Consider the following 23,145-nt stretch of genomic DNA (forward strand, 5'->3'; position numbering starts at 1 on the left):
TTCCAGCCTATGATTAAATACTCACTGTATCAACCTTTATTGAAAAAAGTTGTGCCTAACAGGGGAAGGAATTTGAAGGCCCTTACAATGGGACAGTGAGAGCTAGTGACTTCAGTTCCCACTGACTCATTTGAGAAGACTCCAACCAGGTCAACTTACAGAGAAAAACGCCCTCCCCCCAAAAGAACATTTACCAATTGCAGGCAACCATGGAGTTGACCTGACCTAGCTGCCTTGACAGGCATGTGTCCTAGATTTTTCAGGTTAGAGTCCATGGTTCCTGAGGCTCCACGTGTCTTCCGGTTCCTGAGAGGTGGATGCACTCCCTCAGGCAGTGAAGCGATCCAGCCATTTTGTGTTTCTCTGTATGTTACCTTAGGAGTCAAGGCAGCATGGAAGCTTGCCAGGACAATTGGCCTTAGATGTTAATCTGGTATACCTGGTAATCATTGTGTCCTGGGAACTACAATTTTATCGATCCTGGCAATTTGTTCATGATGAAGGGATAAGAAGCTTGACTGCTCTCAATAAAATTGTAGCAGCCTCACTCTTACTATAGTTACTATAGTTCTTCCAGCCTGCATCAGGTTTCAGTCCTTATGGCTATATCAGATGACCTTGGCCCAGACCTTACAATCTATAGAATTCCCAGTGCATTTTCTATGCAGATTTCTCTCATCCATACAACATTTACTCAACATTTGCTTTGTTCCAGGCTCTGTGGGTATTCAGTGGCAAAGAAGTCCAACCTCACCCTGTGCTTGAGAGTCATACATATCATATGGTAGGTGAGACCAGCTTTAAAGTATCCAAATCTTTTATAATACTTGTCACGCCAAGACTAACTCAGAACTATACAGAGACTGTTAATGTTTGGTGCTGTGGCTTAAGGTTCTGTAGTTAGAAAGAGGTCTAGAGAGACTGGTTTAACTTCTGAGGAGGGAGGAATGGTAAGTAAGTCAAATAATTCTATATGGAGAGGCAAGAAAATGAGACAAGTAAAGAAGACGTTACACTTCATACCTAGAGTTTTGGTTTACCAGAAACCCTTCACCTTGCGTCCCACCAAGTAAACCAAAGAAGATTCTCTCTCTTGCCACCAAAAACCTCCTCCCCTGGGTAGCAGAGACATCAGCCATCACAAGATGAGACCTGAGACCCGCCCTCAATGCTCTGACAGACACTGAAGACAGTGTTGCTTCAGTGATGAGTTGAGCAAAATAAGATCAACTATAGCCCCAAAGCACCACAGACTGTAAAACAGGCCTGGAAGGGCAGTGGGCAGTGCTCACTGAAGGGCCCCCTCTCAGTTCTACCCAGCTCCATTGTTCCACACATTCTGTGACTTAGAGACCATGAGTAGGACCCTGGTCATCCGATCATTGCTCATATTCGCTGTATGCATTTTGATTGCACAGGTTTGTAGCATTAGCATGGGTTTGTTTATTCCTAATAGGACATTAAAGACCCTTCTTTGTCTGGAAAGATCCCAACAGTAGTGTATGTATTCTCTCTCTCTCTCTCTCTCTCTCTCTCTCTCTCTCTCTGTCTCTCCCTCTCTTTCCCCTCTCCCTCTCTTTCCCCCCTGTGTGTGTGTGTGTGTGTGTGTGTGTGTGTGTGTGTGTGTGTGTGTGGCTATGCCTAGAACTCAGGGCTACCCACATAGTAGGTAAGTGCTCTGGCCTTGAGCTATATCCCAACACAAATAGTTTTTGACAAAGGTAAGAATCTAATAGTGGGGCTGGAGAGGTGGCTCAGCGGTTAAGAGCATTGACAGCTCTTCTGGAGCTCCTGAGTTCAAATCCCAACAACCATCCGTAATGAGATTTGACACCCTCTTCTGGTGTGTCTGAAGTCAGCTACAGTGTACTTGCATATAATTAAAAAATAAATCTTTGGGGGAAAAAAAAAGAATCTAATAGTGGAAAAAAAGTCAGTCTCTTCAATAAATATTTGGGACAATTGGATATGCTCATGCAGAAGAATAAAAGTGGGTCCTTTTCTCTCACCACATAAGAAACCCAATTCAAACAGGAACAGGGATATAATGAACCCTTAAGCCTGAATTAAGCCTGAAACCATGAACTTAATATATGAAAACAGGGGAACTACTCTAAGGTGTGTGTGTGTGTGTGTGTGATGATAGTAATCTAAACACACATGTGACAAAAGTCAAAAATAGACAAATGAGTTCACAGCAAGCTAAGAAATGCTGACACAGCAAAACAAGATTAAGAGACAAGATTAGAAGAAAAATGTCTGCAAATGGAAAACTACACACTGACATCCAGAACACAGAAGGAACCCAAACGGATGAACATCACAGATACTTCTTAAAATGAAATATTCAAATGTCCAAGAAGCACAAAATTATAAGAGAAATGCAAATCAAACCACAACAGGCACAATGTGTTGGCTCAAGGCTGTAGTCCCAGCACACACGAAGCTGAGGCAGAAGAATCACACATTTGAGGCCAGCCAGGCAAATCCTAGGCCAGCTTAGGTTACAGAATGAGACCTTGTCTATAAAGAAACAAGTCTGGAGTCACAGCTCTGCCCTAAAGTACTTGCCTAGCATTTCCTAGGCTTGGTTTGATTCTTAACAAACAGCATAACAAAAATAACCACAGTTAAGATAGCCTTTCACTCCAGTTAGAACGGTTATTATCAAAATAGAAGAAATGGTGGGAACTCTTATACACTCTTGGTGAGACTGGACAGAAGTGTAGACCTTATGGAACCAACCCAGGTGCTCTATAATAAATGTATGGGTAAAGAAAATGCAATACAATTACATAATATAGTACTATTCAAGACATGGAAGAAGGGATGGACTAGAGAAGGTGTATTGAGTGAAAAACTGCAGATGCAGCTAAACACTCCTTCTCATTCAGGTACGGAGAGCAGCAAGTCAACCTGTAGAAGGGCTGAATGGAACAGAAGGCAGGAGAAGAGAAAAAAAGGAGTTGGGGGATAGAGACAAATAGGAAGTTTTAAGAACAGGGAAGGGTGGTGGGAGAATGTGGGGTCCCAGGTTGCAGAGGAGTGGGTGGATGTACACAATGCATAGAGTATTGATGAATAGCAGTGAACCCACTTATCTATACAATTAATATTTGATAATTTAAAAGAAAAAATTTCATGTAAAGAGAAAAAAACAGACTGCAAAGTGCGGAGTGAGGTGTATATGGACTTGGCTGGCCCCCATTTCACCATCACTATGGAAACCACAATCAGCACAGTTAAATGCACTGAATTTTAATAAAGTGCTTCCCTTTGCCAGGGGGTAGAATTTGTACACATCAGCACAGGGCTGCTTGCTTAAGCCCGATCAGTTCTGGCAAACTGCTGGGGTTCTTTTGCTTGTTTGGATTTTTTTGGGTTTTTTTTTTGTTGTTGTTTTATTAACTGCTAAATGGTAGCTATATGGTAGAGGATGGTTGGAAACTGTTCCCAGGCTTTCAAAAGCTTAAAGATAGCACATTTAACCTTCTGAATGATCCTGGAGTATATACTTATTTCCGAATGGGAAGAATTTCACAGACTATGTGTCTTGACAATTCTTCTTCTAACTGTTTAGAAAATAACACAGCTGAACAGAACAGTGCAGTGGAATGACACCAGGAGGGGGATTCGTAAATATATATATACAAACTCAAAGAGAAATGCAAAGTGAAGCAACCAAACCGGTTCTGCAAACCAGCCTTGCCGCATTTAAGAATGAACTTAAAAGTCAAGTCTCATCAGCCACTTCCCATGCAATGCAGGAGGTCCTAAGTGTGGAAAGAGACAAAGAGAACCATTTAAATGGCAAAAGTCCCTGGCAGAGAGCAGTTTGCCCCTCCCCTATGAGGCCTGTGGTGACACACATGATGCAAAAGGAGCAGGGCATGGTCCACAGAGCTGGCATGCCGAACACCTCTGGCATCCTAGGATGGAGCCCTTTCTGTAGTTGAGGCATGTTGGACCCATGCAGCCCCTAACAAAAACAAACAGCAAGCGAGCAGGAACAGGCAGGAGACCTGGTGTCTGGATAAGCATTCACAGAGTACAAAAGCACTGGGAGTTCTAGGTTGTAGAAACAGGCCTGCCATACATACATACAGCTGGGAGAAGAGCAAGGCTCAAAAATGATAAGAAAGTGTGAAGGGTTTCGATGTTTCAAAAAGTCCCAAGTACCTCCCCACCTCCCTTGTTAAGCAGTTTCACTTCGGATTATTGTGTGCCTCTGCAGGAGCTGTCTGTGCTAAAACCCAGACAAGGAGCAAACCAAAATGGTCCCTCCAGTTTTTACAAAGCAATCACTAGTGTTCAGGAAGGGAGTAAATATCATTTGTTTGTATTCTTTTGGGAGGGAGAACATACAGAGAATGACTGGTTAGTTTTCCTTAATGACTACAAAATACAAACTACTCAGGTATCCTGTCCACCGTGTTAATGTAGGAAGTCATAACTTAATATTTTTAACACAAAGCTTACAAACCTTAGAAACCAATTATGCTGCTAGCTTTACCTCCCTTTAATTTTAGTTTAACTTTGTTTGTTTGTTTTTTACTTCATGTGTATGAGTGGTTTTGCCTGCATATATGTCTGTGCACCACATGAATATTTGGTGCCCGTGGAGGTCAGAAGAGGGCATTGGATTCCCTGGAACTGGAATTACACAAGGTTCTAAGGTGCCATGTAGGTGCTGGGAGTCCCAAAGTCCACTAAAAGAGCAGTCAGTGCTCTTAACCAATAAGCTGTCATCTCTCCTATTTCTAAAAGGAAGTAGGCAATATTAGATCCTTCCACCTTTATTTCTTTACTATTGTAATATAGAGAGGCCTCTAAGGTGCCACCATTTAAGAAGAATGACCAGCATATGCTATTCAGTAAATTAGCATGGCTGGATGGCTCAACTCTAATATCAGTTACACAACAGGCATCCAGTAAATGTTACCTTCACATCAACATTGCGTTATTTGCATTATCGAAGTCTCTGAGCTCTGGAGTAACTAACTGGAAACCAGAGTCCACATTTAGATATCTGTTGCTGTCTAAGGACCTAGGCTGTCTTGTGGAGATAAAGTGAAGCCAAATAATAGTGGCAGACTCTGGCAGAAGCTCTTTTTTTAAGGCACTAAAGAAAAAAAAAAACCATCAGTTCTTGCCACAGTTGTGGTGCTGACACAAAAGTGAGAATATAGGAACACTGATTTTGAATCTCAATATGTCCCCCACCCCTTCTCTCTATGCTGCCCATTCTGATTCCTCAAAGACTGTAACAATATCGGGCCCTCAGTGGTTTTGTTAAGTTTATGCCAATTCTATGTGTTGTATCATAGCCCTGGAGGAAAGGGACCATTTCCACCATACTACACCCAGGTTGGTTGCTTGAAATTTCTAGAAATGTGTAGGATGAAATTCTATCCTGTGGGGGCCTTTTGTGTGTGTGTGTGAAGAGAAGATGTGGAACAGATTACCCTGTTTTTAAAAAGCAGTATGAAAAACTAAACATCGCGCATCCAGGGTTTCGTACGAATGAATGCAGCATCGGAGAGAATCTGTCAAGCAGACGAGCGAATCTGTACGATTCTCAAGAATTTAAATATTGCTGGAACCGGGCGGTGGAAAATTCCCCTCGGCACTTGCCTGCATGGTAGGATGACTTGGAGTCCATTTAGCAATGGGAAATAAAGTAGATGAGAAGAGACCCATTCTGGTTCTCACAATGTTAGAGGTTTACAAGCAAGCCTCTGCTGAGAAGATGAACTCACCTCTTATAGAAGAAGTGGTCGATGTCATTTTATACAGACAAAAAGCCATTAGCAGCTCAAAGAGCCACCGGGTCAGCGTTTGGTAATACAAGCCAGCCTGTAACTAAGTGGGATTAAAGGATTATATTTCATTTGTCATCCCATTGTCTATCTGCTTTTCTCACCAAGCATTACGCTTCTCTTGTTACCACGCGACTGGGACAAGTGGAGCTTGGCCTTTCCTCCGAAAAGGAAAAGATGCTCATACCCTGAAGAAGGCAATAAAAATCTATAAATACAGTGAAAGAATACATATGTTTCTATAAATTAGCATGGGTGGATGGCTCAACTCTAATACTAATTGCATAACAGGCATCCAGTAAATGTTACCTTCACATCAACATTGCGTGGTTTGCATTATCGAAGTCTCTGAGCTCTGGAGTAGTCACCTCACTAACTGGAAACCAGAGTCCACATTTAGATATCTGTTGCTGTTTAAGGACCTAGGCCATCTTGTGGAGATAAAGTGAAGCAAATAGTGGCAGACTCTGGCAGAAGCTCCTTTTTTAAGGCACTAAAGAAAAAGAATAGTTCTTGCCACTAATTGGTAGCACTCACACAAAGAGGAGAATCTCAACATGTTTCCCCTCCATGTCTCTCTATGCTGCCTATTCTTATTGCTCAAAGACGAACAATATCTGGCAGTGCTGTCCATGTGAAAGGCACTCGGTGGTTTTGCTAAATTTATGTCAATCATATGTGTTATCTCATAACACATAATCTGGCTATCCACACAACAGAGTCTGCAAGGGCTCCTGCATCCCAGGGCCTGGGGGCACTTTCCTGTTTGCCTCTTTACTGGGTGTTAACTTTTTTCTTCCTAGAGCAGACTCTTAAATGACCACAAATTCCTTGGTCCTCTCTGTACTGAGATGGAACAATATGCCCTCTCTCCTTGGATCTGGGAGGCCTCTGTGGTCACTGGGATCAGCTAAATGCTGGGATGCTGGGATGGAACCTAAGATGGACCCTGAGGAGACTATGGTATTTGATCACATAAAAGGCCATAGCCCCGCAGAAAAGGGCTCATGACAAAGACCCTGAACCAAGTGGAAAGGAAGAACAGGTTGAGTCTCTTCTACTTAACCCCTGCTGAGAGATCAGTCAGCTATCAGCTGATTGCTACCCACCAGCCTGTTTGAAATCTCTACTTTTAAGACTATTTATTTTGCAGTAATAGATGACAAAGTTTGTCCTAGAAGAAGAGTGGCAATTTCTTTCAGCTGCACCGGTCCTGCCTCTGGCTTCTACAATGTTTGAATGGAGTTCAGTCATTCCCATGTTTTATATGCATGTTCATTGCTACTCAAAGGCAAAGTTGAAGAGTTTTCGAAAGAATACCACTCAGCTCAACAAACCTTAATTATTTACTCTCTGGCCCTTTATTAAAAAGTTTATTGACTCTTCTCTTAGCAAAATACTTGCCAATGAAGCCCAGTGTTCTTTCTTGTGGAGAATATGCAGTGTGCTGCCTAGCATATGTCAACTTGACACAACTAGAGTCATTTGGGGAGAGAGGGAGTCTCAATTGAGAAAATGCCTCCCAAACTTTTCTAGATTGATGATGGATGAGGAAGGGCCCATCTCTGTGGGCAGTGCTACCCCTGGGTTAGTGGTCTTGGGTGCTCTAAGAAGCAGGCCGAGAAGACCTCAAGGAACAATCCATTGAGCAGAGTTCTTCAGAGTGCTTCTGCTTTAGTTCATTCTCCCAGGTTTTTGACCTGAGTTCCTGTACGGACTTCCATAAGTCATGGACTACAAGCTTTAATAAACCCTTTCCTTTCCAAGTTGTTTGTAGTCATAGTGTTTATCATAGCAGCAGAAATTCTAATATATGTAGTAATTAACCTACTGCTATTTGCCATCTAGAGTATTGATTCTCAACCTTCCTAATGCTGTGACCCTTTAATATAGTTCCTCATATTATAGTGACCCCAACCATAAAATTATATTGTTGCTATTTTATAATAGTAATTTTGCTACTGTTATCAATTATAATGTAAATATCTGATATGCAGGATTTTTGACATATAACTCCCAATGGGATCATGACCCACAGGCTGAGAACCACTGATCTGGAGTCTTCCTGGATTAAGACACTATCATTCCCCAAGACATCTAGCCTTTGGCAGGCCAGTTCACCGCTTCTTGTTCTCAGTTCCCTCACTTGTAAAATGAGAAGATTGGAACAGAACTGTATTTCCCGTTAAGTGTTCCATGAAACATTAAACCCACAGGCTTTTCTGTGGAAAAAGACCTGCAAACACATTACTGAGATGCACAAGATATCCTCTATCCTGCTGGAGGTACAGAGAGCACGTTTAGAAGTCTCTGGACTTCTAAACAGAGAAACCTGATGGCCAGTGTTTACATTAGCATTTCCTTAAACATCTTTTTAAGAAAAAAATAAAAGTGTTCCTTTCCCCATATCATCTGAGATCATGCAATAGTCTGTACCTGATAGTCCCTGGACCCAGACTCATCCTTCTAGCTACAGAAAGTTAATTTTTTTCCATTAGTGGCTTTTTGTGAGGTCCCTTTTCAGAGCCTGTGATATCACTGCAGTGTGAGACCCTGCTCCTGGAGTCTGCTGACTCAGCAGACTGGGGACATAGAAGCCAAGTAAGCAAGCTGCAGACCGTTTCAAAGGAACTAAAATGTCCCAGTGATCGCCAGGCTCTGGGAGACAGTGATGATGATGTCTTGAAGTAAAGGGATAAATGCAGACACATTTTTAAATTGCTTCTAGCTTTTGTGATCTGAACATTTCTTCACGTGGGCCAAAATAGAACGCATGACTCTTTCCCAGAAGGACGAATGCTATGCACACACTATCACACACTTAGAAAATGTTAGGTATGTGGTTACCTTAAGTACTCTGACTGTTGAAAATGCTAGGCTTTCTGACCAATTATTCAGAACAAGAATGTGTCTGTCTTGCTAACAGAATGGTAGAGGAGGGAAGTCCTTCCAATACCCTGACAAGTGGAGATTACAGACCTGGAGACAAACCCACTATGTGGCTTACATGTGCGTATGTGAATGCATCTAATTTTGGTCCCCTCTATCTCAGAGGCGGCCCATTGTGCAGATGCACCATGGTAAAGGACTTGTAACTACCCTGGCCTGAGGGAAGACATTCTACTTGTGCACTTCTCTTGGGCTATCAGACTACTGAAGCAACAAACTCCAAGGGATTAGAATTTACTCAGGAACCCTTTGGTGGTGCATAGGAAGGCTGAAGCCATGGCGTCTGAGGAAGAAGAGGTTTCCCACAGATGACAGCTTGTAGGGCAGAGGGAGATGTGATGTGTTAATGATGAGCTGGACCACACCAGGACCAGAAATTCTTGTCCCTTATTAAAGCCAAAGCTTCATGCCAGCATCCTGAAGGAGGACTTCATGGAGAACTGCTGGATCGCTTTGTTCTTCTCCCCAGAGTGGTCACATTGATTTCCCTCTGCTTAGTTGGCACAGTGAAGATAGGTGGTGGGACCTTGCTTGTTTAGGGCGACTGAAGGCAAGGATTTCACTCTAAAAACTTCAGTAATGCCCTCAGCACCTCAAAAACCTGGATTGTAGCAAGTCATACATTATTTTCTCTATAGACACTTTAACTGAGTGTTAATAAACTGACATAAGAAGAAAAGATATTTTCTCCAATAAATCTCTTGTAACTCCATTTCTGTTTTTTAGTGACTGCTTCCTAGAATGTCAAACTCACTATAACTACGATTCTAAGATTGTCCTAAATAGCAGAATGAATAGCACAGTTCCTGACTTTTAGTACCTATAAAGATTATTTTGCTAAAATAATACTGAAGAAATAATCTTCAGTAAAGATTATTTTTCTACAACTGTGAAACATGATAGGGCCAGGGCTTAGGTGACGCATTCTTGTATAGTTTCTCAGCGTTTTAACCAAACATTCCACTCTGTAAGTGACATCTTTAGTATAGGCTGTGTGGCACTAAACATAGATCCCTGGGTTTATCTGCAGGGTGGGTAACCTGATAACTGTATTGTGTGAGGAAGGTAGGTGGTGGTGGAGAAGAAGAAACTGGTTGGAAGCCAGACCCACTTCTAATCTTAATCTGCTTTGTGATCTCAACAGACTCATCAATCAACTCTGGCTTAAGTTACTTTGATGATAAGTGGGACTTTGTTCAGAGTGAGGATGACAAAGAGTGGAAAGCATCCAGTGAGCTGCCCGGCCCGTGTTAAACATCTAATGAAAGGATGTATTGTTGTTCTTGCTTTTCTTGTCTGTACACCCTTTCATTCGTTCTTCACTCCTTCACCACACATTTATTATGAGCCCACTATGATGGGGAAGTGTGGTCCAACCTTGAACCTGAGAGGAACATCCTCACAGAGTCTAACAGATCAGGCGTGGCACAGCATGGAGCATACCTGGGAAATGGCATGTTTCCTCCTGGACAAGGCTCCTGGACAGCATGTATTGTGTGCCAGGCACTGTTCTAAGAACTTTCTCTCACATGCACGCAGGTGCCTCTTGAATTCCAATCCTGTACAGTAGGTATCTTGCTTAGGTTTATATAACTTGTCTGTGCTTTGAACAGCCTTGCTGTGTCATCTCTCCAAGTACATAAATTGAATTCTATACTTTCACAGAACATACATGACCCTTATATAAATATTTTTTAAAATCTAGTGAATCAACCAAGACAATGGTTATTTCTTTTAGAGAAAACTAGGCACAGAAACCATCAGTCAATTGAGCAGGCACAGATATGGCTGATTACCATGCTCTGAATGCCTATGACAACAGTTACCTTTGCCAGCCCAGCCCAGCCCAGCCCAGCCCAGCCCAGCCCAGCCCAGCCCAGCCCAGCCCAGTCCAGCAATGTGTGCCTTCTAATCCTGCAGATGCTTTCTAGCAATGACACTAGGCAGCATGTAGGCTTTCACCCCTCAACACTTATCCCTTTATCTGTTAGCAACAGAGACCTCTAGTTGGAATTCGGCTTTAACCTTAAACCTTACACTCTTTTGTGCCCGCCAGTATCTTCTAGCAGGGAAGCTGAAGAAAAGGGTGAGCTGGCTCTTTTCTTACAAGTGTATACATGTGTGACTGGATATGGTGCCTGGGTGCTTGCAAGGTAATCAGGGAAGAAGGAAAGAGAGTGGGTTTCAGACTTGGAGTTCAGCTCTCAGGACAAGGCAGACACTATCCTGTTCTGGAAGTCTGAGTCCACCCAATGTAACATCAGCAGCTCACTCCAAGAAACCACTCACCACCACCACCACCACCATCTCCACCACCTCCACCTCCACCACCACCACCATCTCCACCTCCACCACCACCACCACCACCACCACCACCACTACCACCACCACCTCTGTAGAATAAAAGCCATGATGTAATATTGAAAGAAAAACCTCCCTACGGTCATCAATGATTAAGAGAAAAAGAGATTTTACTTACAGGCGGGCACTGGGCCAGTTTATCGGCCGCCACCAGTTGAACATTCAAGTGTTTGCTTTGGGACTTTCCTCTGGACTTAATCAGCCGCTGTAAAACCTGACAAGATGACAGGAACCCAAGAGATTGTCAACGAGTTGAAAGGAAACCACAAACACTGGGCTCAGATTTTTTTCTCCAGTTTATGTAACCCTGAGGATTAGTAAAAAGGATCTCCAGTGTGAGAAATCACCCATGTAGAATCTCTGTGCTATGGGCCTAGAGTGGACTGAACATAGCTATCCTGCCCTAGCTCCCTGTGGGCTCCTGATGACAGCCTTGCTTCCCACCTAGACTTTTACGTCTCTTGCAGATTTCAAAGCTTCCTGTCAAAGAGAAAGAGCTGGTCTGTTCCTCCTTATGTTGAGTCAATATTTTGATATTATTTTGTTCAGTAATACTTGTGTTCATTATCTTCATGCCAGGTATCAGGGTCATGCATGTCATATTTTTCAATAATTAATGAAATAGTTGATTTAATTTTAAATTAATCAAACTATTTCAGGATTGAAAACCTAGGTAAAACACTTGTGTTGAAACATTGCTGGATAAAAGACAGACATATCTACAGCTTTGAGCATAGCTGTAGCTGCATTTGGCCATACACTCTCCCTTTCAGTTTTTGCTTATGTTAAAGCAGGCTTTTCCCCACTTCAACTTGTTCCTTCGTGAAGTTCTGTGATACCTTAGTGCATGAGTCCATGCAAGTGCCTGATCCTGGACTTCCAGACACCACAACAGCGGTGCAGTGGGGGTGTGGGTGACAGCCTCACTGCAGAGGATGCTTGGACTAGGGACAAGGATACTTCCAGTGGTCAAGGGAATGCTGGTCTGTTCTACCCACTCTCCAGAATTACCTGATCATAGTTTGGGAGTCCCACTCTTATTGTAGAAGAGCTGTGCCCTCCAAGAGGCTGAGAACTTGGGGAGGGCGACAAGTCACAGCCTCTCTAGGCTTTTCTTTGACCACAAAAGGAGACTGCTGTTTGGATAGGGGGCATTTAGGCAAACCACACTCATTCAAGGAGGCCTTGGAAAGGAGCTAAGTTTCTATTTCATATTTATTTTTAGAACACCATCACTGTTCAAAAGCAAAAGCAGGGACAGTGAGAAGGCTCAGTGGGTAACAGTGAATGCTACCAAACCTGATGACCTGAGTTCAATCCTCAGAGCCCACATAGTGAAAGGAGGGAATTTACTTCCTTGAGTTGTCCTCTGGCCTCCACACATAAGCTGTGACAGCACAAGTTCACACACAGACTTTAAAAACAAACAAACAAAAATACCAACTAAGTAAATGTAAGAAATAAAAGGACATCAAAATCAAGAGTGGGATTGGGGCCTTCTTCCTCTATTCCAGTCATTTGGTAGCATCATGGCCAGTTGTGCTTAACCAAGGCAGAAATATGTTCCTTAAGGAACCCAGCTACACACACATGAGAAGGCCTGTAGGATTGGTGTAGGAGATGGTTACATGGCGATCTTTCACCTTACTTAAGACCTCTCTCTGGATTATATACCCCCTCTCCCAACTGGGCAGAGAATATAGGTGATTTAGGAATTGGTATCAAAGAAGACATTGGCCAAGAGGGAATATGCAGCCTATGAAAATGTAGAGTCTACTTTTTAAAAAATTTTTAATATTTTTTATTACGTATTTTCCTCAATTACATTTTCAATGCTATCCCAAAAGTCCCCCATACCCCTCCCCCACTTCCCTACCTACCCATTCCCACTCTTTTGGCCCTGGCATTCCCCTGTACTGGGGCATATAAAGTTTGCGTGTCCAATGGGCCTCTCTTTCCAGTGATACATATACAGCTAGAGTCAAGAGCTCCGGGGTACTGGTTAGTTCATAATCTTCCTTAAGCTCTGTTTGTATTTTATCAAGCTGACAGCAGGCAGGAACTTCTCAAAGAGATGTAGTATTATTCTCGGCTACACTCAGATCCCTAGAACTTGAGTACTATTTTAAAATGTGCTCACTAACAGACTCTGGAGACATCTTCTGCCCCCAAAACTCAAAGGGCCGAGTCATTCCTCAAGAGGAAAGCTTCTAGAGTGTAGACAGGGATGTGGTGATTACCTTTGGGGACGAGACTTTCACGTGGACGATGATGGGTGCTAAGGATGTCTTTATCAGCTGTGCTGGGTGGTTGATGGTGTCTGCATCAAGAACAACCAATTGCAAAGATCTTGCCAACTCAAAAATTCTTTCAATTTCACTTTGTACTTCCGCTGAAAGGGGAAACAAATAAAATGGCAGGTAGTGGTTAGTCTCAGTAATTATTACTTATGCTAAAAAAGAAATAGTATAAGCTTTCAGATGTATCTGTCTATACAGTAGAACAAACTGTTTTGGACTTTCATAGACCTGTCTAACAAAAATCTTTTTTTCTTTTTCAGACATAGTCTTATTATGTAGGTCTGGCTGGCCTAGAACATGCTATGTCAACTAGGCTGGTGTCTAACTCACAGAGGTCTGCCTGCCTCTAGCTCCTGAGTGCTGAGATTAAAGGTGTATGCCACACAGTGTCTCTGTTCTTTTAAAAAATCTTTTCTAAAGATAAAATTGTGCTTAGAATAAAACAGTGGTAGAAGAACTTGAGCCAGCTCTCTTTGGTGTGCTTTATACACGCGGCTTAGCAGAGCATTATTTATATAGCTACAGTGATTCCATTTGGGGGTTGCTTTTAACAAGACCCACATTTAGGAAACACATTTGCGGGATGGAAAGGGACTGTAATGCCCATTTTTGTATCCTGGCTAATGGTTGTGAGCTTCCTCAGACAATCGGAAGATTACCAAGCTTTAGAGCCAGTGGTATAGTTACTAAGGTATAGTTACTATAAGTATAACACACACACACACACACACAGAGCTGACTATATTCAAATGTTGTACTGTATCTTGATTCAAACCTATCTGGCTGATTGCAATCATCAGGTAACCAAATCTGCATCTTCTAACTTAGTCGAATAAAAATGCTAGTTCCTTTCAAATGTCTGAAGCAATCCAAGTACTTTGTTTTGAGACAGAGCCTTGCCATGTAGGTCAAACCAATTGTGGTCTTTCTGTCCTTACTTCCCAAGTACTGTGATGCGATATATTAGTGCTACTGTGGTTTACAAGCCCCTCTTCTGCTTCTTCTTCTTGTTTGTTTGTTTGTTTGTTTGAAGGAAAATACATGAGCAAAGTATATGTTTTTCTGAAATATAAAAGTTGAACTTGGTAGTGAATTGCTGGTATTGCAAAACTTGGGAAACTAAGGCAGAAGGGTCATGACTTCAAAGTTATCCTGGGAAACGCAGAGAGTTTCAGCCTAGACTGCAGCCTCAAAAACTGATACGGTCAGTCCTTCATACAGTTTATGAGTCGCTCGATGTAGTGGGTCATGCGCCAAATCTGAATTAGATTCTACTAAGGGGAAGACTTTGCATAGAAGCAAAAGCTTCTTATTTCTCAAAGAATCACTGACATTTAATGCACGATCTATGTTTAAAAAGTATGGCTATGGGGGCTAGAGGGATGGCTCAGCAGTTGGGGCACTCGCTCTTCCTCCAAAAGACTAAACTCAGTTTTCAGCATCCATATTACAACCACCTGTAATCCTGCTCCAGGGGACCAGAGGATCGAGCTCTCTGGCCTTCTCACCCACCCACATACATGTGGCATACACACACAAATAAAGAGATAATCTTCTTTTAAAATATGAATTTAAGTAGACAAAACACATATTACTTTCACATTATCCAATACTAATGACCTGAAAGGCTCCATCCTGATTCTCCAGTAACCAGCTTTCAGGGCAGCTATTTAAGAAAATCTCTGCCAAGTTCTCATGAGATAATAGTCTACATTTGTTAGTAATAATGAACATATATCCAGTTTTCCCCCTAGCACATCAGAAACAATTTAAAAAGAAATTTTTCTCAAGAATCCATTTGGAAAATAAAGCCAATTTTTCCTGCAGTCCGTTTCAGCAGAGGGATGTTGGGATAGGTCCTCGATTTGTGCTTTAATTGATTTGCCACAGTTTTAAAGAAGCAGTTCTAGGCAGAACTACAGCAGAACGAGCTGACATTGTTTTAGTTCCAAGCCTCACAAATCATTATAAAATAATGTAAAATCACATTTGATATTTTTTTCTGAAGAAACGAAAAGGCAGTAATACAAATGGCACTGCCCCAGGACCAGAATCCACAAGGCGCTCTAAGTCTCGATCCAAATAGCTCAGAAACACCAGGGTTTTATTTCCTATGCACCAGCAATGAACTGGACTGTAGGTTCATATTCACTGCTGCAAGGCTTTCCCTTGAGCAATGGTCCTGTGCTGTAAGCAGTGGTAGAACTTGGGTAGATAAGGAGAAGGCCGTATCACATAGTGGGTGATAAGCCCAGTACTTGGAAAATCTGTATACACAGTATAATAAGCAAATTATAGGCATAAGGGAGGCAAAGGCCCTTTTATTTACCTATTTCATCTTCTTCAAGAAAGTCAACAATCAGACAGGTTCTCAGAGTGGTACTAAGAGAACCTTCTTTGTAAATTTGTTGCTGGTAAACGAAGCTGGGACAGTCATAGAATCTGGTGCTGGAGACCCTTCATAAACACTCTTTACCACTAGACTGGAGTGTTTCAGCATTTTTGGAACTGGTGATGTTCCTTGTGTTTGTCTGCTTGCTTGCTTTTGAGACAAGGTCTTCTGTAGTTTATGCTGGCCTTGAACTCCTGGCCCTCTTGACTCTACTCCCAGGTGCTGGATTTACAGATGTTCATCTCCCTCTCTCAGCTCCCAAAACTGTTATTATTTTTTCCATGGGCTCAGGGAAACACTTCCCAAAGTGGCTCACTTCTATGCATATAACAACTCATTGAAAACTTTATATTCTCCCTCATGGGAAGATTTGTAAAGATGCTTTCCAACAAGTACCCAGAAAAGACAAGTTTAAGTTCTCTGCATGTCCATCATGGTAGCCACCATTTCTACTGAAAGGTGTGACTCTTCTGGGTCTACCAGTTGGCCACATAAGAATATCATTACCTTCCCTTTCTAAACATCTTGTTTCCTTCCATGTCAGCCATGTGTCACCTACAACAAAAGCCTTATTGTGATGTTTAGGGGAAGGAAATAGGTGGTTCCCCATGGTGCAACAGCAACTGGGTAGAGGAGCCTGAGGAGGTCTGCTCCCACCATACTAAGTGTCTAGAAGTGAGAGGGGGAGGGAGAAGAGTGAGGGAGGGAGGGTGGGAGGGAGGGAGGGAGGGAGGAAGGGAGGGAGGGAGAGACAGACAGGAAGAGAAGAGGAGGAAGAGGAAGGGAGGGAGAGACAGACAGAGACAGAGAGACAGACAGAGACAGAGAGGGGGAAGAAGGAGGAGGGAGGGGGGAGAGAGACAGAGATGGAGACAGAAAGAGGATGAGGAAGAAGGGTAAAAGGGAGACAGGAGGGAGGGAGAGAGGGAGGGAGAGAAGGATTCTGGCTGCTGCAAGGACTCTGCCCCTGTCCTGTTCAATGGCTGGCTTTCTCCACAGATATTCAGTACTTCTCCAGGTAGGTCAGTGCCCAAGTAGGACAAGATATTCCCCACCCATACACTGAATGCCCATATGAAAACATCTTACCTAAGCTGGATCTGGTGTTGGAACGTTCAATTATTGCTCTCTTGCTAGGATTGTTGAGGACAGATCTCTTAGCAAGAGAAATGTCAGCTGTCACTCTTGTTATTGATATCCTAGGAAGAGGAACACAGAACAGAACAAGCCAGTAAAAGTGTCATGTGGCTTTCTGAGTGACTCATATCTTCAGTACTTAGCAGACACTTCACATACTACCACAGAACCACCAAACAGTAAACGTCAGCCACAAGGATTTTAAACAGATTCTGGCTCATATTAAAACAGAAATAATGAATGGCGGCAGGCTTTGGCTCTGTAGCTGAAAACCACTCCAGTGAAAATGGGCTCCCTCCATTATGGCCTGCCTGGCCAAGTTGCCTTTAAAGCACACAGCACACCAGGAGGGAATCAAAACATGAATTAGGCATGCTCTTTCTAGGAAATAGCTATACAGTTTCCTCAAAACTCACAGTTGATTTGCTCTTGAACAAGCCCTTCAGGATACACAACTGCTCTGCCCTAACACCGTTGACTGAAAAGGGAAAGCTTCATTTGATCACAGAAAAAAAACAAAACAAAACAAACCCAACCAGTTGGTAACTAAGTTGTGTTTCTTGGCTCAGTAGTTAATCTCTAATATATAAAGTGTTTCTCCACAGACCCAAGAGGAGCTTTGTGGGTAGGATGTGAGAAATATGGTTTCCTTTCTGCAGGCACAGAAGCCTCAGTATAGGATCTGAGCACATCTGGCGTGCACTTGTGCACATCTGGTCGGCACTCATGACCCCAGTCGCTGAAGTCAATGTGAGCACGAGACTGGAGTTATGATAAGTTAGGACACACACACACCTTGCTGCCATGGAAGACTAAAGCAGAGACTTTGTATGGAGAGAGGGGAACAGCTAGACTATACATTATCAAATGATGGAATGTAGATTTTATTGTTTTAAAATAATTTTTAACGGAGACCGCTCAGCTTCCAACTATTATCTGTAGAATTCAAAGCTGGTCCACCTAGGACAATCAGAGAGATCCACAGACCTTCCCTACACTCATCTGCACAATGGGGGAGTTCATAAAGGGGGGGGGGATCGCTTCCTTTGATCCTCTTAGCAGACTTATTCTTCTCCAGGGCTGAACTTCTTTGAGGGTTAGGGCAGAGAAGGAAGCATGAATTTAATTACACGTCCTCCCATTCCTCCTGTTTTTGGCCATTCTAAGTCTGGAGGCTCTGGTGACTAGAAGCCTTAGGGAGGACCAAAAATGGTCCTTTTCATAAAGGCTCGGGAACGAACAAACATTTTTTTGAGGCAGAGTCTCACAATATGTATCTGGATAACTTTGAGTTCCTAATCCTCCTGCCTCAGCCTCCTTTGTCCAGGAGCCATAACTATCCACCACTGTGCCCAAGTTTTACAGCAACAGAATGTGCAGAAGTTGTAGTGGGATACTGAAGCCAAGTGGTGCTGGCCTGGGTGGCTGCATCTATAAGCTGCAGGGGCTTGGAACACCACTGTGTTCTAACTTCTTGAACCTTTATGCCTTGAATAATTATTTAAGGTAGCATCAAATTATCCCATGTAGCAACAAAAGCTGTGAGGCGATTTCCTGGGACCACTCTGAGCATCAACATGGGCAGAGCTTATACTTCTAAATTTCTCTCTTCTATGTCGAGCTCACTCATGATTTTATTGTTTTGTTAAAGAGAAAAAAATTTAAAAAAAGGAAAGGCAAAAAAGAGAAGTTCAACTGAGCTGCATGACATCAGAAAACACTGGTGAGCAACTTCCACCTTCTCCTAAGAAGGAAACTGAGAACAGAGAGAATCTGCTCCATTCCAGGCAATGAGGATCTAGAGGCCTTCACTGTAGGAAGGAGCTTGGTCACCAGTTCTCTTTTGGTTCAGTTTTGTTTTCCAGTAACAGCTCTCTAAGATGACCAAGCCATCTGGAGCTGGTTTATAACTCTCCCCTGCTGTGAGATTTGAACCAAGTGAGCCCCATATCTATCTGAGTTTCTACTACACCTTTTTTTCTCCCTCCCTCCCTCCCTCCCTCCCTCCCTCTGTCCTTCCTTCCTTCCTGCCTTCCTTCCTTCCTTCTTCTTTCCTCCTCCCCTCTCTCCCTCTTTCTCCCTCCCTTCCTTCCCAGAGTCTCATTCTGTAGCCCAGGCTAACCTCTCACTTGCCGAAACCCCTCTGCAGTAGCCTCCTGAATACTGGGACTACAGGTTCTGGCTGCCATGCCTGCTCATGTGGTTCTAAGATGTGATCTCCTCTAGTCTGGGACTCAGGCTTAATTTGAGGCTCTAGTTTTTTTGTTTGATAAAGAATAGGGCATCTGAATAGAAGCATATTGTCATATTCCAGAACAACCACACATATGGCTGTAGAGAAGTGGGGATGGATTAAGGCAGAATTCAATTTTTTCCAGAATAATAATTTCTGTGGTGCCCAAATTTTCTAGTTCTATATAAGCCAAATCGTAACTCCTGGGTTTTAAATTTTGAAGAAATCATGAGCAAATGTGTATTCTTATGCTTTCCCTGGGTTATAAAGCACTTTTACAAAGCTTTCCAAGTACTACTGACCGTAATGTATGTGCAAATAGTTGCTTTGAAAGGTAAACATGGAGGAAACAATGTGGGTGGCAGAATGCTCTTTTTCTCATTTTATTTTCTAGTGAAAAAGACTCCACTAATAATCCATACTCTCCGTTATTAAAAACACACACACATGAAGTAGAGACTAGGAAGGGGCAGACTCCACCCCTATGTCTGTCAGTAAGACAAAGAAGGAAGCCAGGCATGGTGGCACACTCCTTTAATCCCAGCACTTGGGAGGCAGAGGCAGGCGGATTTCTGAGTTCCAGGCCAGCCTGGTCTACAAAGTGAGTTCCAAGACAGCCAGGGCTATACAGAGAAACCCTGTCTCGAACCAGCCCCCGTCCCCCCAAAAAGGAAAGAAAAAGAAGGATTTCTCCTGTTGAAAGGCTTACTAATATCACAGCCAGATACCAGGCCACAATTTCTTTCTTTTAAAATAAAAGTCACCTCAGCAAAGTTTTTACATTTGCCATTGTACTGGCTGGTTTTGTGTGTCAACTTGACATAGGCTGGAGTTATCACAGAGGAAGGAGCCTCTCTTGAGGAAATGCCTCCATGAGATCCAGCTGTGGGGCATTTTCTCTATTAGTGATCAAGGGTGGAGGGCCCATTGTGGGTGGTGCCATCCCTGGGCTGGTAATCTTGGTTCTATAAGAGGGCAGGCTGAGCAAGCCAGGGGAAGCAAAGCAGTAAAGAACATCCCTCCATGGCCTCTACATCAGCTCCTGCTTCCTGACCTGCTTGAGTTCCAGTCCTGACTTCCTTTGGTGATGAACAGCAGTGTGGAAGTGTAAGCCGAATAAACCCTTTCCCCCCCAACTTGCATCTTGGTCATGATGTTTGTGCAGGAATAGAAACCCTGACTAAGCCACCATCAAGTGTCCCTTAGTTTATAATGTCTTTAAACTAGTGGTATACTTCCTAGCCCTCTTCCTTTACCCTCCCCCTGGTCCTCTAGCACTCTGTGCATCTTAAAACCTTCAAACACTTCCCTTAGCAGTCTCATTGAGACAGTATCCACAGTTATGGGACAGCAGGAGTTCGGTACTCCTGAAGATAGGGTGTGGCAGCTAACGTCCCTGAAACCCAGCAAAACCATTCTCTAAATCCAGCAAGTCTGCACCCTGCCTGGTGCAGACCTCTACAGAAGGATTCCAGGCTTGGTGGCAGGTGCCTTTATCTGCAAACCTACTTCATCTGCCCCTCTGCAGATTTTCTACAGGAAGATAATTCTTTCAGTTATGACATATCCATTCAAATCTAATTAGTATTCCCACATTGCTAATGTGACAGCTGGAAGACCCTTCTCTATGCCAGCTAATTAGTAAGAAGGTCATTTAGAATAATACATATTTTAAAATTCCTAGTGCTCACATGGAAAATATTCCAAAGCTGGTTGAACAGGGTGGCAAGGGAGACCCCAGGGTCCCCTCTATCTTTCTTTCGATTTTCATGCTCAAGGACAAATTACAGCATGTTTGAGCCTCATCCCCTAATCAATAAAAAGGTGTCAGATTTGTAATTAGTATCTAGAGGGTTATTGCTGTGGGAAAAGAAGGCACTGAATAAAACCAGTTTCTTAAATGATTGTTCTTAGCATGTATGTCGGTTTAAGATGTCCCCCACATTCTCAGATATTTGACTACTTGGTCCCTAGTTGGTGTCACTGCTTGGGAAGGCTTAGAAGGCATGGCCTTCCTGGAGGAAGTCCATCACTGGAAGCTTTGAGGTTTCAAAAGCCACAAGGCATTCCCAGTTTGCTCTTTCTGTTTCTTGCTTATGATCAAGAGGTGAGCCCTCAGCTCTCAGCTCCCAGCTCCAGTCACCAAGTCTGCCTGTTACAGTGCTTCCTCTCCATGATTGTGATGGGCTCCTATCCCTCTGGAGCTGTAAGCCCCAAATACATTTCCTTCTTTAAGTTGCCTTAGAAGAGTGGATGTGATGGCATACTAATCCCAGCACTTGGGAGACAGAGGCAGGTGGTTCCCTGAGAGTTCCACACCAACCTGGTCTACATAGCGAGTTCCAGACTATTCAAGGATACATGAGACCCTGTCTCAACAAAAATAAATAAATAAGTATATAAATAGAAGCTGCCTTGACTGTAATGATGTGTGTGTGTGTGTGTGTAATTGTATATAAGGGAAACAGTTGGAGAGCCAAGGACTCAAGGGGAACAATTTCCTCATGTCTTATCTTCCAAAGTTTACAGTCTACCACCATGAACTCTCCTGTCCCAGAGTTGGTGAAACCCATATATAGAGAAAACTTTGGGGAATGCAGTGAGACATGATGTAATTCAAGTTGGCACACAAGTGTTTAGTTATTTCTAGTGTTTGAAGCAGGCACTAGGAGGGAAAATTGTGGTCGAAGCTGAGTGGAAGGGGTTTTGGTTATGAGACAGACGTTTCTTTTTCCAGTTGTTGAACTGCAATGGCAAACAGTTTTGACTTACATGGTGTGGCTGCTTCGTGACGTCATCAATTGACGGTTCCATTAATAAACTCTGTACTAAGTTTTAGCACCTCTCTACGTTGTATGCTTAAATTCTCTTTCAAATTGTCTTCGATTGAGCATTTTGGGTTGTCTTGTTCTGTCTGTTCATTCATTTTAGTTTGCATATTCCTTGGGCAGAGTTCCCTTTTTTTTTAGGACCTTGTGGGCCTCATAGGATTCATGTATGATTTCAGGACACAACATGATACTACGTAATTGTCAAAAAGCTCAAGGCTGTCTTTATGAAATCCAGTGCTTGCACACTGAATTTGTGCTAATAAAAATCGATTAATAATTCAATTAATTAAATTGACAAATATTAATTTTATCAATTATTAATTACTTAAAATTAAATTAAAAATTTTAAGCCTAGATGACAACTGTTGGGGATTTGAAACACATAGCGTAAGTCAGCAAACTGCAGCCGGGAGCTGCTCGTTCATGCTGTCAGTGCCGGGCTGAGCAGCTACACAAACCTCACTGGAAAAGATGAAGCCATGGGTAGTGTTTGTGGTGTGAAATAGAGACACTCTGTGCCTACTGTGTCCCCCGAAAGCTGAGTGCCACCGGGTCCACTCCCAGTTCACTCTTGCATGTGAACACTCACATATCCAATAGGCGCTCAGGGGCTGCTTGATCCCTCAGTTTTCATTTTTCCTTACATGTCTTGCAGTTAGACTCAGACTGAGTAAGACCCAGGCCTACAGTGACTCATATTCCTAAAGAGTGGGAAGGAAAATCATCCAAGCTTTTGCTTGTTTCAGTCAAACAGATGGGCCTGCTCCACTGCGTTGACTTCGAATTGGGATCTGAAATGCAGTGTTGAACAGGGAAACCTCCAAACCCATGGACCTCTAATGTGCTCTTCCTGAAAACTACAGGGCACCCTACAGGGCACCCTCTGACCGTGCTGTCTACCACGCTACCGTCACAGCCAAAGGAGCCCTGAACCGGCTCCCACTGGACCCTGTGTATACTTCCACTGTGTCAACGTCTTCAGTGGGATGGCTCTCTTGGCTGATTTCAGCTCAAGACTATGCGCTGTTTTCCCTCCGTTTATTAATTGGTAAAAACACAACACAGCAGATTGTCACAGCTCAAAACACAGCATTCCCCACACAGAAGACGTGCTAGCATCTGA

The 23,145-nt window shown here is 43.0% G+C and overlaps 1 protein-coding gene across 6 annotated transcripts in view; it reads right to left on the reverse strand.

The window, feature by feature from the left end:
* Cacnb4 (calcium voltage-gated channel auxiliary subunit beta 4) overlaps positions 1–23,145 on the reverse strand; it is a 243,005-nt gene that overhangs the window by 5,050 nt on the left and 214,810 nt on the right. For all 6 annotated transcript variants that reach the window (XM_021180332.2, XM_021180341.2, XM_021180350.2 and 3 more), the window contains 3 exons: positions 16,911–17,020; positions 13,370–13,521; positions 11,248–11,343 (listed from right to left, as the gene is read on the reverse strand). In XM_021180332.2, the coding sequence (XP_021035991.1) occupies positions 11,248–11,343; positions 13,370–13,521; positions 16,911–17,020 (358 nt within the window). The remainder of the gene's footprint in view (positions 1–11,247; positions 11,344–13,369; positions 13,522–16,910; positions 17,021–23,145) is intronic.

Source organism: Mus caroli, chromosome 2, assembly GCF_900094665.2.
Source record: "Mus caroli chromosome 2, CAROLI_EIJ_v1.1, whole genome shotgun sequence".
Classification (NCBI taxonomy): Eukaryota; Metazoa; Chordata; class Mammalia; order Rodentia; family Muridae; genus Mus; species Mus caroli.